This window comes from Nyctibius grandis, chromosome 2 (assembly GCF_013368605.1).
Source record: "Nyctibius grandis isolate bNycGra1 chromosome 2, bNycGra1.pri, whole genome shotgun sequence".
Taxonomy (NCBI): domain Eukaryota; kingdom Metazoa; phylum Chordata; class Aves; order Nyctibiiformes; family Nyctibiidae; genus Nyctibius; species Nyctibius grandis.
Window position 1 is genome coordinate 123,423,546 of NC_090659.1, and position 15,952 is coordinate 123,439,497.

Sequence of the window (15,952 nt, forward strand, 5' to 3'; positions counted from 1 at the left end):
CCCGCTCCGATTGGTCAGACCCGCGGCCTGTTCCCCCGCCCCGTCAGGCATTGCCCCGCCCCGCCCCGCCTTGTTTTCATTCCCCTGGCCGCACGAGGCGGAGGGGTGTCGCCTTGCGCCGCTCTAGCCGCCGCCCCCCGTCCCCTCCCCTCCTCTCCCCGTCCCGCTGTTGCATTGTGGGATAGTGGCGGCGCGGCTCGGCAGCGCCCCCTCCCACCCTCGCCCCCTCCCCCGCTCCTTCTCCATCCTCAGGTCCAAGATGGCGGCGGCGGCGGCTCCTCCGGCTCCATCTCCGCCTCCCCCTCCTCCGGCAGGCCCGTGTTGCCCGGGCTCCTGGCCGAACTTCGCCGTCGTCTGCTCCTTCCTCGAGCGCTACGGGGCCTTGCTGGACCTGCCCGAGCTGCCCTTCCCCGAGCTGGAGCGTGTCCTGCAGCCGCCGCAGGAGCCCGGAGTCCAGGGTGAGCGGCCCGGATACCCCCCCCACACACACCCGTTCCCAGCACGGCTGGCTGAGGGGGTTGTGGGGAGCAGAGGGGGGGCTGGGGCTATTCCCCCCCCCACCCCCCCGCCTCCTCCCGGCCCCGGGGGTGGAGCGCGTTGAGGGAGAGGAGGGGCCTGGGATTCCCGGAGCGGCGCTCGGGGTGGGGGGGAGCCCTCTCCCCCCTCAGCACGGCCCTTGTTTTTTTTAGGGGGGGAACAGCTGTTTGTGTGTGTGTGGGGGGGGGGGAGCTGCCTCCCCTCACAGTGGAGCACGGGAAGGAGGTGGGGGACCTTCCTCCCCCCCCACGTCCTCCCCCCTCTCAGTGCCGGCTGTGACCCCCCGCCCGCCCCATTTCCCTGGGTTTGCTCCCGAGCTGTGTGCGGGTGGGACTCCTGCAGAGAGGAGGATAAGCTGAAATAACTATTTTTGTTCAGGCTGGCGCTGGCAGTGAGTCTTTTCCTTCTTCTCCCCATCCCCCCAGCTTTGGGGGTCGCTTCCCTGCACACCCCCCCCCTCCATCTGTGTCCGTTTTTACTCTTCCCCTGAAAGAAGCAGAGGACACACATACACACAAGGCAATGTCCTGATCGTCTTTCACCCACCCCTCCTTTCCTCTCTGTGTATGTGGGGTGAGGAATGGAGGGGTGGGGGGGCACAGAAAAGCCCTGAGCCCTCCCCATGGCTGCTGTTGCAGGCCATCTTCTCCTCACACACACAGACAGCCATTGTGTGCCATCTCCATCCCTCTCTTCTCCTTCCTCTCGTCCCCTCTTGTAGTTGGGGGGGGAGGATAATAAGCTCCCTGCTTGCTCCCTCCCCACCGCCACCTGAGCTGTGCGAGGTGGAGGGATGGGTTATGCACTGCCCTGTTTTCTTTCAAGCTGCTCCTCCTCTCCTCTGTCTCCAGTAGCAGATTTGGTTGCCAGACTCTCTAATTCCTGCTCCGTGCAATGGATGTGGGAGACCCTGGGCCAGGAGAGCAGCCTGGGGAGAGCTGTGTGGAGGCGGTGGTAGGAATAGAGAGGGGAAGGTGCTTGTTGCTCTTGGTCTCTTGTCTCTATTATTGGTTTGGTTGTTGCCTCTGCACTCTTGCCACATAGGGAGACCGTGGAGCTCACGGCGCATGCTCGGCAAGGCCCCGCAGAAACTTCCTGCTGCTGGAGAAGCCCAGCTCAGGGCTGCTTTTGGTCCAGCAGCCCCTGCTTTTCCCCCAAAAGGCACTCACTCTCACCTCCTTCCCCACCAAACCCACCTTGTATGGGTGTGTGTGTGATTAAATCGGCGTGTAGATACTTCCTCATGTGAAGGAAGTTGCTTTTTGCAAAGTGCAGATGTCCTGTCGGTGAGTTCACAGCAGCCACTGCTGAAATATAATGAGATAGGATTGATGTACTGTCTCCTCATGTTGTCTGGTGCCTAATCAATAGGAAAAAGACAGGTGAGATCCACTAATTTCTAAACCAGGGTTAACTTTGTTGAAAATAGGTATTTGTATGAAGTTTCCCAGCACTCCTATACTACTTATGTTATAGAAAGGACTCATTAGAAAAAGCATTGTTGTGTTAAACTGTTGCAAAACTTGTTCATAAAAACCACCAACACACTTAAAAGTTTGAATTTTTAATGAAAATATTCCTTTTAAAGTGATATCTGTAGAGAAAACTAATGCTTTTACTGGGTGACACAACATAAGTGGGTATCTAAGAGTAATTTTCTTGTGTGAACTGTAGAATAAATTAAAATGAAAGGATGAGGTAGTGACCCATGTTTTAAGTATATACATTTGATTAAAAAAAAAATAATTCATGGTGACTTTAATTGCATGACAGGAGGGTTTATCAATAGGACAATGATTATTACATAATGCTTTTCTAAAAAGCTGTCAAATGACTTGCATTATGGAGTTTGTGTTCTGGGTTAATTTGATACTTGCCAGATTTTTACACTTTTCCCTGTAGAGCCCTTCCTGTTTGGCAGGGGACAGGTTATTCTCACTGCTTTGCAACAGTCCCCCCAGATGGGAGCAGTTTTAGCTTCTGAAAATGTAATCTCTAGATTACTTGGGGGCTTTTTACTGGTGTCTGGTGTAGATGATGAATTTGCATTTTCTCATCTCTAAGAAAGTGGGGTGGTGTGACAGGAGTTTTCCTTTGATACAACCTACTTGTTGGCCTTGGTTTGTGGTGCTGGTAGCTTTTACCTGGTATTTTTTATGCAGTGGCTAGATTTCTCTATGTGATTTTTACTTCAATTAGTTCCCCAAAGTGGTGTTTTTAAGGGTACAAGTCATAAAGTTGCAAAACATTGATTGAAAACTCAAGTGGTCTTTTCTTTTTTCCTGAACATCTGTTATTTACCAACTGTATGTAGTTTTCCTTGGATTGCAAAAGGGATTTTGATTTCAGTTACATACAGTTAGCTTCACTTTTGATGCCATCATTGCTTGACAGTGGATTTGCATTGACAGGAATATGTAACAAAATCTAAGCAAATAGCTACAATTTCTCAAATTCTTAGGATCTGGACCAAGTTTTAAATCTCAACTGCTGGGTAACGGCTATTTGGAACTCCTCTCCATGTTAATTTTGCAATCAAGGAAGGGAATCAATAGCTTGGGGGTTTTGTTGATTACCTTTAACACTGTTTTATGCTCAGTAGTTTCAAAAGTTTTTGGGGGGTTTTGTTTTGTTTGTGGCCTATATTGTCTTGTCTGAAGATTTGCTATTGGAAGATGCCAGTAGACATTATTTTCTTTGTATTAAGGGCCTCAAGGAGAAGTAGGAGCTCAAGTCTGAATGTTGTTCAGTAGTTGTATAACAGTCATATTTTCTTCCCTGTTAATAATTAGAACAAAGAGCTTGTTCATTATTAAGGAAACAAGGTATGAGCTTCCCTTACAGGAAGGGATGCTGTGTGGATGCTGAGCAGATGTTGACATCTGGGAAGCTATCAAATATTTCTGAGGGGGATTTTAGGTGGTTGTTAATGCTCAGACAGCACTTGAACTTTGCCCATAGTTACCTCTCCTCCCTGAGAATTTCAAGACAAATAGTCATGGTGGTAGTGCTCGAGTAGGAATAGTTTTCTGTAGTAGTCTTGACTAGTTTAGATATCAAATTAACCTTTATTAGTAGCAGGTTAGATGTTTTAACTGTGTGTACACAGGTATGGTCTTGTCTTTGAATGTACAAACCAATTTAAAATGTTCTTTGGGATTTGGTGGGTCATGCAAATCACGCTTCAGTAGGAAAATAAGATTGTGTGGTGTTGATCTTGCCCATTGCTATTGAATGGTGGGATAAACTGGTAGAAAATATGGGATAACTGGTAGAAATGGTGGGATAAACTGGTGGAAATAGTCTGCTTCTTAGTAAGGCTGCATGATAAAATAGCTGAACTTTTCCTGCTGGTGGCTTGTGGCTTGTTTGAAAGCTGCAACTATTCAAACAAAGTAATGAGACCTGTGGTTGTCTGGTGAAGATTTTATTTTATGAAGAATAATTATCTTGCCTCTAAGAATGCTTGTCCTTGCTTTACCTCCAGTGTTGTGACTTGGGTTGCAATTACAACAAACTTCTTTGGAAAGAATAGAGTTGTGTCTGTCAAGATGGTGACAGTGTTGGCTCACAAAGTTTACTAGCTGATATGTCTCAAAAAGTAAATTGTTTCTTGTAGGATTTGTTATAAAGCAACACAATACATGACTTTAACTGGAATTTCTGATGTCATTACCCCTGTATTGCGGCACTTTTAGATGCAAAACTAAGGTCACAATACAGATCATCCTGCAGTATCATCTCTCTTTTGCCTCTGCTTCCTTCCAAAGGCAAAACTGTGCAAACTGGAACAAATCGTCACAGGAAACCAATACTTATTCTCCTTGTTCTAACAAACATATATTGTCATTTTTTACTAAGAGTTTTACTTGCAACAGAAGAGCAGTTGCAAATTTAGATAGTAAATGTACGTGACAGAGGGAAGCAAGGACTATATCTGTGTTTATGGCCGTGTTTAAGGAACCATGATATCAAATCACCCCCTCCTTTGTGTCGGTAAATAGCTTGAGAATCGGTATAAATGTTAATTAAGCACTTGGTCTCTTGTGAATGAAAATATTAGTAGAATGTTTAGCTCGCACAACAGAGATCTAATTTTACACATGACTGTGCAAAAGGCTTGCTGGTTTGCCAGGTTCCCCAGTGTGTGAATGGGAGAACCTCTCCCGGAGGTGAATGGCATCTTCTGAAGTGTGTTGGGCTGTGTTAGCTCCTCAATTTCTGCAGGCTTTTCTTAGCAGTATGGGGTTTGATTTGTTCTTGATTGAAATGGTAACAAGTATGTATGCTTTGCATATTCTTTTAGCAAAATAGCAAACTTGCATCAAAATCTTGCTGGTAATGGTCGTGTTAAAGGTGGTCTTGGAAACAGCAACTATGTTTTGGTGTGTGGATTTCCAGGCTGAGGCAGGCACTCAGCCTCTGTGTCCTCACTGCAACTCAGACTTATCTCCTTTGACTCTTGACAATCACCCTGACAGACTGACCCAGCCTAGAAGTTTGTCACTTAATTACAGCATGAAAGTGTTGCGTTAGTTTGGAGTTTGATAATAAAACCATGTTGGATCGGGTTTAAGTGGTGTAAAGACAGACATGATGAGATGCCCATACCTGGTTGTAGGGCCTTTTTGTAAACCTTCTCTCCCCTTCCCTTCTCCTGTCTTTACAGTGAGAACTGAGGTTAACGGCAGGTAGCTTGTGGAAAAGCTGTGCAAGCCATTTATAGCTTCCTTACTTTCTTTTTCAGTAAAGAATACCTGATATTACATTGTAGAACTGAAAAAAACTGTATAGTCTTTGGAGCTACTGTGCTTAAGGGCAGTAAGTTATGTTTTATAAGTTGCTCATTTTTTTCTAAATCTTCCAGACACCTAACATCTTTTCTCTTTTCAAATGAATTTGGATGCTGAAGTCATTTGTTTCAGTGGGTTATGTCAGGTTTTTTTACTGTTGTTCCAATGCCTCTGGAAAGCTTTACAGCATTAAGCTTAAGGGTTTTTACCATTCTCTGAAGAATTTAACAATTAATGTTGACTGAAACTGCTGTTGAATATCTGTATGAGAGAAACATACTTGAAGCTTTGTAGCTGTTTAATATAGCAAACAAAAACCAACCATACCTGATGACAAGGAGTTTGATGGACTTCAAGTCCAAGATTAGGTGTGTTCCTAATAAAGAGGGAAGTGAAGCAAAGTGTTCTGTTAATGTGATTCATTTTTCTCGTGTTTAATGTTTGATATCAAGCGTGTTTGTGTACTATTGACCAGAAGTTGTGGGATTTGATGTGACTTGGATAAAGTCATGATACGTCGCAGTAACATGTAATATCCACAGTGGATTCGTTAGTATTAAAAGTGGGTGATAAATGTGATATGGAAGTACTAACACTATTTCACTTAACATTTAATAATTGGTACTGTACTTGAGATTTATTACCTGGTTTCAAAGCAGAAAGATTAATTCACGTGGTGTCCTCTTATGTAAACGAACAAGTTCTGACATCTAATGTTGGTAGTGTCTGTAATGCTGGATGGGTGGAGTTTACTCACACGCTACATAATGCTGAATCTTCTTCCTCAAACATACTATGTGGCTATATCGATATTACAAGCTTGCTGCTGCTGTAAAGCTGTATCAGCTAGTCAGAGGTAACACTTTTCATCTGCTTTGTGGGTCTGAGTGTTCGTATCTTATCACACCCTTTCCTGTACCAGTAAAATGTAACTGCTGTTCTGAATCAGTCAAGTAGTCACCACCTGAATGCAGGTTGAACTTACTTGTATCTATGTGGAATATAAGTAGATCACTGCTTTCCTGCTGCACCTAGGGACTGAACCAAAACATTTATGTCAAAGCCATTAATCTACCACCTGTTAGTAAAATGCAGTATTTTTAACTTGGCAACAAACTATCAGAGAATAAAAGCGTATCTAGTAAACTTTAGAGCATGGTGTATTACTTCCGTGTTTCATTTTTGAGTATGATGGAAGTTCTACACCTCTAATGTTTCTAACCATCAAATTTACTGATTTGTTGAAGGCAGATTCTGGTGGCTTGGAGCTGAAATTCTCAAACAGCATTAACTAGGTTAAATTCTGAGAAAATAAGTAGCAGGGGTAATCACTCTTGTACCAACTTCATGGCAAATAAGTCTCTAATTCAGAATAAACTTCTATTGTCTACACTTCAGTCACTTTAGATTAATATGAGTTTAAGGTCAGCATCCCTTATCCACATGTGTTTCTCAGTTATTCATTTAAGAAGTGAATTAGGTTTACCTTAGAATTAATTATCTCATAATAGCATATGGATGCATATCCTTTTTTTAACTCTTTGTAGTAGTTTTTCCATGGCAAGACTTCATATCTTTACGTGCGTTGGGCTGGCATGTCAGCTCACCTGAGTGTGCTCTCGTATTTAGACTGGCAGTGCCAGTTTTAACTAAACTCCAAATCATCTTATGATCCTGTGTAGAAGATAGGAAAACACTTACTCTGGGGAGACAAGGAGTTCGGTCTCTTTCAAGTAACACTGCCCATCTGGAAGGGATGACAGAATGCCATGTGGAATGGAAAAAAGGAACTCGGGGTGCTGCTCTCCAGGCACAGATGAGCCATGGCAGGACATTTGAGGCCCCCTGCCAACGCTCAGCCCTCCTAGGGATGATGCATGTTCCATTGGACCATGTGCCTCCACTGAAGAAGGGCGGTACGCTTTTGGTAGGCGGCTTTGTTGAATTCCAGCACACTTTGGATGGTACAGAACTGGAGGAAAAACTTCTGACATGACTTCCAGATCGCAGTCTTTAAGGTTTATTTCAGGACAAGTGTGTAAGATCCGGGAATGCTGGTGGAAATTTTCCTGGCCAGTGTGAGATGATGTTTACTGAAAGAAGCTGTATTGTGGTATACTTGTATCAGAGGACTTTATAAACATCAAAGTGAATTGTGTGTGACACCATCATCACATGTAAGCTGGAAGATGTGTTTGTCCAGCAATCCATCAGTGCTGTATCTTGTCCTTGACCCTGGCCAACTTTGGAGGTCTGCAGAGACTGTAGGAGTTTCTCTGCATCCACATTTGTAGCTCAGGTGCTTCCTGAGTTTCCTACACTTACCATGAATGCAATTTTTTGCTCGTTTGGGATTACTTCAAGCTAGTCTTGTCTAGTGTAAGAACAGTTAGAAGATACATGTGTGCAATTATTAGTGCCCACTGCCTGGTACACACACTTCTGAGCCCATCCCAAAGCTGACATTTAGATTAGTTTATTTATGACCTGTACTAAACTGAGAAGCTCATGGGAACTTCTGGAAAACTCATAGTATTGGTGATATGGAGATTAAAACAGAGTAACTGACTGTGGTGTTTCTGTGCTCTTCAGTAACTGATAGATTGCATCCCTCAGGCAGAAACCTGGTAGATTTGGTGGGGGGAAAGAGTGACTTGGTAATGTTATTCTACTGTGGGGGCACACAATGACAGTAAGACTGTGTGTGGTGTGAAGGAGAGGGCAAGAGCTACTGAAGGACTGACCTGGCAAGAAGGGGCAGGTGATGGGAAGATGATGAACAAATATTGTGCTGAAGAGTATTGTGGCTATGTGCTCACTGCTGCCTCACAGCCAGTTGTCTTGCAGTTCTTTGAAAGTGCATTTTAACATCAAAATCTCTCTTTGGGCCATGCAACACTTAGCAGTACAGCGGCGTTCCTCTAGGTTTATGGCACTTGGAGTTGATGGAGATATTCAGGACTTCACGTATATCTACCATAGTCGGGACCAATGTCCTCTGGTCTTCTCACAGGACAACCTGGGCTGTGCTCCTCTGGAGGAAATGCAGGTGTACAGCTGGTGAGAGAGCTGAAGTTGCATTCCAGGAGTATCTCCTGATGCAGACAGTCTGTACCAGGACTGGACTGTGCACTGCACAGATCACCCATGCCATGGCAGGGAAGCTGCCAGGCTGCCTGCTGGGGCTGCAGCAGTGCAGAGCACCCTCCCCTTGTGCTGCAGGCTCTCTTCTTCGTTGCCTGCTTGGGCACCGGTGCTGGGGCAGAATAATGCATCCATGGCTTTGGCTGTGGAGCTCAATACAATCATCTGGTTGGTTCTGAATGTTAAAATCATGGAGAAATAATAAAACTCATACAAAGGTGTGTATATCTTTTTGTTTCCTCCAGCCTTGCAGTAAGAGCATAGTTGGTTCCAGTTGTGGAATAGCAAGGTCTGTGGCTGTTCGTAACACTAAGATGATCTTTCCACTCTATTTCATTACCTTTTCTCCTCTTCTCCCTTCTCCCCAAATCAAGGAACTCTCCTTTGCTTCAATTGTTCTACAAAGCTCAACAAACATTTTATCATTAGCAAGTATTTCTTAGTAGCCTCTGGCATTTGTCAGTCTCTCGTATATGCAGTTTGCCATCAGCCTGTTACAGTTATTTTTCTTACCCAAGAGCCAAACAAAGCTCTTAAAGCTCAAGCAGCAGAGAATTTCTCGGAACTAGAGTAGAAATTGTGACCCTGTTGATGGCTGTAATGGTCTAGGGAAAACAAACAATTTCTCAGAGCAAGGGAAGGCTGATTTCTAAAGATTCCTGTGTTTCAGCAGCTGTGCTTTAGTATTCAATTTCTTTCCATTATGATCATTTAGATCTTGTGGTACCTTGGAGAAAAGCGCTGCTTACCCTTGAACTCGCAGGCTTGATTGATATTTGAAGAAGAGATAACAAGCAAGTCGTACCTCACCAGTCCCAGCCCTGAAAATCCCCTTTTCCAAGAAAATGGTATTTATCAGCATAAAGCTCTGCAGCTTTTTTGGTTGTCTTAGGCTATACTGTTTTTCTATCCTAAAGGTCAGTTCTGGTTGGCAAAGTCCTGAACCAGTAGTATGCTGAATGAAGTTGGTTGTTAAAGTTTGTGTGTGAGTAATCACAGAATCACAGAATGTTAGGGATTGGAAGGGACCTCGAAAGATCATCTAGTCCAATCCCCCTGCCGGAGCAGGATTGCCTAGACCATATCACACAGGAACGCGTCCAGGCGGGTTTTGAATGTCTCCAGAGAAGGAGACTCCACAACCTCTCTGGGCAGCCTGTTCCAGTGTTCGGTCACCCTCACTGTAAAGAAGTTTTTCCTCATATTTAAGTGGAACCTCCTGTGTTCCAGCTTGCACCCATTGCCCCTTGTCCTGTCAAGGGATGTCACTGAGAAGAGCCTGGCTCCATCCTCATGACACTTGCCCTTTACATATTTATAAACATTAATGAGGTCACCCCTCAGTCTCCTCTTCTCTAAGCTAAAGAGACCCAGCTCCCTCAGCCTCTCCTCACAAGGGAGATGTTCCACCCCCTTAATCATCTTCGTGGCTCTGCGCTGGACTCTCTCTAGCAGTTCCCTGTCCTTCTTGAACTGAGGGGCCCAGAACTGGACACAATACTCCAGATGCGACCTCACCAGGGCAGAGTAGAGGGGGAGGAGAACCTCTCTTGACCTGCTGACCACACCCCTTCTAATACAGCCCAGGATGCCATTGGCCTTCCTGGACACAAGGGCACACTGCTGGCTCATGGTCATCCTGCTGTCCACTAGGGCCTCCAGGTCCCTTTCCCCTACGCTGGTCTCCAACAGGTCTGTCCCCAACTTGTACTCATACATGGGGTTATTCTTGCCCAGATGCAGGACTCTACACTTGCCCTTATTATATTTCATTAAGTTTCTCCCCGCCCAACTCTCCAGCCTGTCCAGGTCCCTCTGAATGGCTGCGCAGCCTTCCGGTGTGTCAGCCACTCCTCCCAGTTTGGTGTCATCAGCGAACTTGCTGACAGTGCACTCACTTGACTTCCTACTCCACTCAGTGTCCCTCTGCTACTGCCCTGGCTGTTTTCCAACTCATCTACAGCTATCTAGTAGCACAAGTGCCAGGGCATGTTCATTGCCTTTTAGTGTTAATGACTACCAGGATTATAATGGTTTCCTCCTGAGAACAAACTGCCATGGTTTACAAAAGCCGTATTAATTAGTGGGTGGTAGAAATGTGGAAATTTTAGTTTGATCCCAGAGCCTGTGGTGTGGCGTTCTTGCAGTTACCAACAATGTATTGGAAGAAAGCATCCAAGGTGGAGAGCTGTGTGGTGGGATGCAACAACAAAAATAACCCACCAAAAAAACCCAGTATTGCCTGGAGGTGGTGGTTGAAAGGGAACTAGCTTAAGGTGGCCTAAAGTGGCCATGTGAATGCCCTGCTTTGCAAAAGGATACTTCCAGTAAGTGGCAAAACTATCCTTTGAAACGTATATTTAAGCTTAGCAGACAGTATCAGCTGACCTCCTAAATGACACCTTGGCAATCTGTATGAAGGTTAAGGAAGGTTAGCAGAAGGTAAGAAAAATCGATACGATAACAAGGGAGCTTTTGGAAGACCTGACCTTTATATAAAGGGTGACCAGAAGGACTAGTCCTAAGTCAAGGAATAAAAACGCTGACTGTGTCCTAGATGCAGCGTGCTTGCAAGGCTAGTAGAGCTCTCTGAATGCGTGTTTGTCTGACAAATGGGAGTGGGATGGTGAAGACAAGTGTAAGGGCTAAATGCCCAAGTGTTTGTGCTGAGCAGAAGCTGTTTGAAAGGTGGAAATCTAACCCTGGTGAAGTCCAGGAGGAGAACGTACTCATAGCTGGCAGTAGAAAGAAGGAAGCTGGAAAAGTCCAAGGTGGACTTGGAGACCATGTGGATAGAGAACAGTCTTAAGTAAAAAGAAAAATAATCTAGGAAACATGGGTGTCCAAAATCATCAGCTACAATACAAGGATTAAAATAAGTACATGGCTGAGAACTTAAACAACTTCTTTGCATAAGGTGTCATTATTAGGCTAGTTTGTGATATCTTTATTCTAGTTATGCTGCCTTTCTGGCAATAAAGGTGGAGTATGATAAAATTGACATGTTAGGAAGTGATGTAGTGGAACACGCTAATAATGTGAAAGCAGACTGAGCTGCCAGGCTTAGATACTCATTCAGCTTTCGGAAACAGTTTAGAAATACAGCTAGTAAAAATATACAAGCTTGTGTTAGAGAACAGAGTGACTAGCACGTTTTAAAGAGTCTAACAAAGATTTAGGGAATCAAAAGCAAGGAGCTTTTACATCTGGTTTTGATAAACTTTATGAAATTGTAATTTCATAGTTCTGATAGTTGTATTAGTTATTCTCCAAAGACAAATGTTCTGCTGTTTTCTTTTGAAAGCATGGATAGTTCTTTTGAAGCATGGATGGATGGATCGTGCTTGACAGATACTTACATATAGATGCACAGTCTTTGAAGGAGGTCACTGATTGAGTGGTTGACTCAAGTGGTGAGTCAAGGAACTTGTGTTCCACAGCAACCTTACCTGATATGACCAAAATAGTAACACTCATGCCCGTCCCTTTCTTTGACTCTGTTCTTTGTGGCAGGAGGAATCAGGTGAGCCACGGAGTATGTTTTTAGCCGTTGCAGTCTGCAGCCCAACACGTTCATGCAAACTGATGTTGCCAGTGGTCTGTTTGTGCTGTCCATTTTAAGTTAGGACTAGCGGAGGAGTGGATTTGCTTTATGTTTGTCCCTGATAACCCTCCCTGGCAGAGGGTTAGAGGAACATCAGGGAATGCATCACTCAACCATTCCAGCTAAGTCAACCACTGAATGTGAGTCAGCATGCAAAGCGGTCGTCGGTTGAGAGGGAAAACATCATCATAAACCTTAAACTGATTAACTAATGGGAAGTTGGTTAGAAAAAGAGAGAGTATTTTTTTGGTCACTGTGGTATAAGTAAGGTAGAATTCCTCATTTTTTTTTTTTTTTTATGGCATGGGCAATGAATTCAATTTGCCAAGAAAACAGGAAGGAGATGAGTCATTTGAAAAAAGATCAGGGTGAAAGATGGCTGGTCCGAACTAAGGGGAAACACTGCTGGGGATAAAATAGTGCTGTGAGTTGACAACAAAACTGCAAACGGAACAGTTATAAGTTTGCGTTAGAAAGGATAACTGTTTATGACAAATACATCCCAGAATATTTAAAATTAGCTGTTAGCTCAACAAAATATTCTAGGTACAGTTGTGATAGGACAGAGGACAGCGTCTCTGTTAACGTGGAGCTGGGGTTTAAAAATTAACAAAACACCAGATAGCACCAAGAATGGGCTGAGAATCATGAGAAAAACTTGGAGGATGTTTTATTTATTGATTTTAGTGCTCAGCTGTGGCTGCTCCATCTTGCAAGATAATGCAGATAGATCAGTAGACTAAGGAGGACTGTATGAAAGTTTCTCCAAAAAAAAAAAGTTTTAAAAAAGGGCACTATTAACTTCAGAAGAGATTTTTAAAAGTATACAAAGCAAGGCTCCTAGGAATTTGCGTTCCTTTTATATTACAAAAACAGAAAAATGGGGTATTGAATGAAATTTAAAAGTAATTCAAACTTAAATGCCTCTCACATGTTCTGTAATTACAATTGATTGCTGCAAATTATTACTGAGGCCAGAGCTCAGAAAGATTTAGATACTAATGAATGTTGAGCTGTAGTGAAAATATTTAAAAATAAAACTAAGAACATGAAGTTTCTTGCTTCGAAGTTAAGCCAGGCTCTAAGTAGAGAGAGGATTTAAAGACAACCTGGGAGCAGGTAATTTCATACGTGTGCTGTGGGGTTTCATTACACGTGTTGGGAAACAGCAGACGATGGTCACTGTCAAAGCGAGTGCTGGGTTGTACACGGTGTGGCTCATCATTTTCTTTTCCAAACGCTATGCACAAACACATTTTCTACTGCCAAGGTTTGTTCTCTTTTCTTTCCACCTGTTTTGTGCCGTACAGGAAGGGAAGAATCTTCTGATATCACAAGTTTTATGTTTTTCAGATACCGTTGCGTTGTCTGGAAGCCGGTTCAGTGGGAAGCTTGAGGTGTGCGTTATGTTGTGGCCCTTTCCTTCTGCCTGCAACGCGAGCTGCCAGGCTCTTCCCCGATCCCGATAGCATCTACGCACGGTTGTTTAGGTTGGAGGGTTTGTATCTCAAACACGAGTTATGAGTGATGGCAATATGCAAATGGTAGCTAGAAACTCATCATCCCTTCAGGCTACTGCCCTCATCTTTCTTTCTAGCTCAGATTAAAAGTTGTGTAAAAGGTGGCTGGCGGCAACCGAGCCTGAGTTATGGAGAGGCAACTGCACTACTGGTCTGGCAAACTGGTCTGTGGCTTTGAGTCTGCCTAGACAGACAGCAGATCGTGTCGACCCCAAAGCTAACAGACTTGGCTACCCCTGGGAAACTGCAACAGCCCCAAAGTTATAACCGTTTCTTGCAATTAAAAGAATTACATTAGCGGGGGTAGATATTTTAATAGCGTTAGCAGGTCAAAACATGAGTTTGCTCATTGAAGTTTATACTTAAGAGTTGGGAGTTTCAAGGAATGAAACTTCGGTGAATCCTCACTTTGTATGAGATTCAAACATCAACTTGCAACAGGACGTAAGTGGTTTGCTTTTTAAGTCTAAATAAGTCTGTATTTTAGACCTAAGCTTAGGAAAGTTGGTCAGAAACCACACCGTGTTTTTCTGTACTACTAGCCCTTTGTCAGGCAATTGTCTTGGACAGTTTTGCTTCTTAAATTTCTATTCTCGCTTGCTTCCTGGGTTTCTTAAGAAATAATGGAGGAAAAAGTTGCTACTAGCTGTGAAACCATTTAAAAGAAGCGTCAAATTCTGTGCTAATTGGATTAAACTTGTAAAATTTTTGGTTTGTGATCATGAATTCATCTGTAGAATGACTTGCATCCAGCTGTGCGGCTGCGGCCTTTCATGGAAATCTTTGTCAGCTGCTAGAAATGCTGGGTTCTCTGGCCCAAGTCTCTGAAATGTGGTGAATCTCTTTCTGGATATCTGGTATTTTTTAAAAATATTTTAAATTTTCACTTGCACTGCTGATAAATTAATGAGCTGATATAAACATGCAATTACTTATTTCCAGCTGATGGGGAAGTGTGTTCTGCATTGCAGAATGACTCACGTTGGCTTCACCTTCCAAGTTTGCTTGTGCTGATCCTTAAAGAAAACTCATGCTCACATAATGCTGCTGGGTGTGAAATACTGCTTGCTTACCCAGTAGTGCTTAATTCTTCTACACAAGTTAGTCACTGCTGAGTGTTTTGCAAAATATAAAATGTACGTCAGTAGCATGGTTACATTTTTGTACTTCTTTAGGGTCTTGTAAACTAAAAATGTGTTTGTTTTTTTTTTTTTTTATTGGGAGACCTAAGTTTGCAAGACTGGGTTTTCAAGAAAAGGTGTCTGCAATATTTGACAGTTAGAGAGAAACTGCCAAGAAACATTCACCTGTTGATATCGTTCCGTAAAGTTGTGTAAATGAAAGATGAAATGGTGAATCCCAGAGTAAAAATGAGACTTATTTAAAGTGCAGGCTGGATCACCAGTGACTAGAGAAAAAAACACGCTGTTTTTAAAGCTCAACCCGAAAAAGGGCAGGAATATCTTTGTGGTAGATCTCATCTGATAGATGAAAAAGGATAAATCTTTCTGGTTTGTTTTTCCACTGGACTGAGGAATGATAACCTCTAACCTTGGTAATGGTTTAGAAAAGTGATTTTTTTTCAGCCTGCTCTGAATTTTTTAATACTGCTTTTTTATTCAAGTGAGAGATGTGGGAGAAAGTGATTTTATAGTATATTCAATATCCTTCTTTTGTTAATGCAGAAGAAAACTCTTAGTACCTGAGAAATTTAGCAAAATTGACACCAGAGTGGTGTTTCTAGTAACTAAACAAAGTAAGGAATTAAAAAGCATTTAAATTTGTCCTTGTTTTCATATAATGAGGGAAAAAAAAACCCCTTACCTTCAACTTATCCTTTAACAGAACACATTAAAAGAAGCTTGTTACATTTGTTACGTGAATAGAGCTGAATGAAGCTGAAGCCTTAACCACTGATGTATGCAACTCTGTGTTCCTGTGTTTAATCTTGATGCTCACTTATCTCATTGCACTGAGGATATTTTAATTTAGTTTAATATAACAGGATATATGCTTTTTCACTTGAAGTTAAATGCTGCTGTGCTTAGAGAATTGATTTTGTCTGCCAGAAATGTCTGCGCGTGGATAAACCTTATGAGCTAAGGTCAGATCTGCAATGGTAATTCTGTGTCTAAAGGGGAGCATAAGAGCTTAGGTAATGGTTTAAGAACGAGATGTACCCCCCAGTACCTGGTTACACTCCTGTATCCCCAAGACCTTCCCCCAAGACCTCACATACCTTGGTTTTCACTGGAAAAACTTGCCAGACACTCTACAACAGAATTAATCTCACCAAATGTATGTAGCAGAGCTCAGATGTTTACTTTAGGATGAGCTGACTCTTCCTAAAAGTG

At 43.2% G+C, this 15,952-nt stretch overlaps 1 protein-coding gene across 1 annotated transcript in view; it reads left to right on the forward strand.

Annotated features, from left to right (window-relative positions):
- The first annotated feature begins 137 nt into the window (after positions 1-137).
- Positions 138-15,952, forward strand: part of RSF1 (remodeling and spacing factor 1) — a 64,312-nt gene continuing 48,497 nt past the window's right edge. Inside the window, exon 1 of the mRNA XM_068424249.1 lies at positions 138-458. Within this exon, the coding sequence (XP_068280350.1) occupies positions 260-458 (199 nt within the window). The 5' untranslated portion in view covers positions 138-259. The remainder of the gene's footprint in view (positions 459-15,952) is intronic.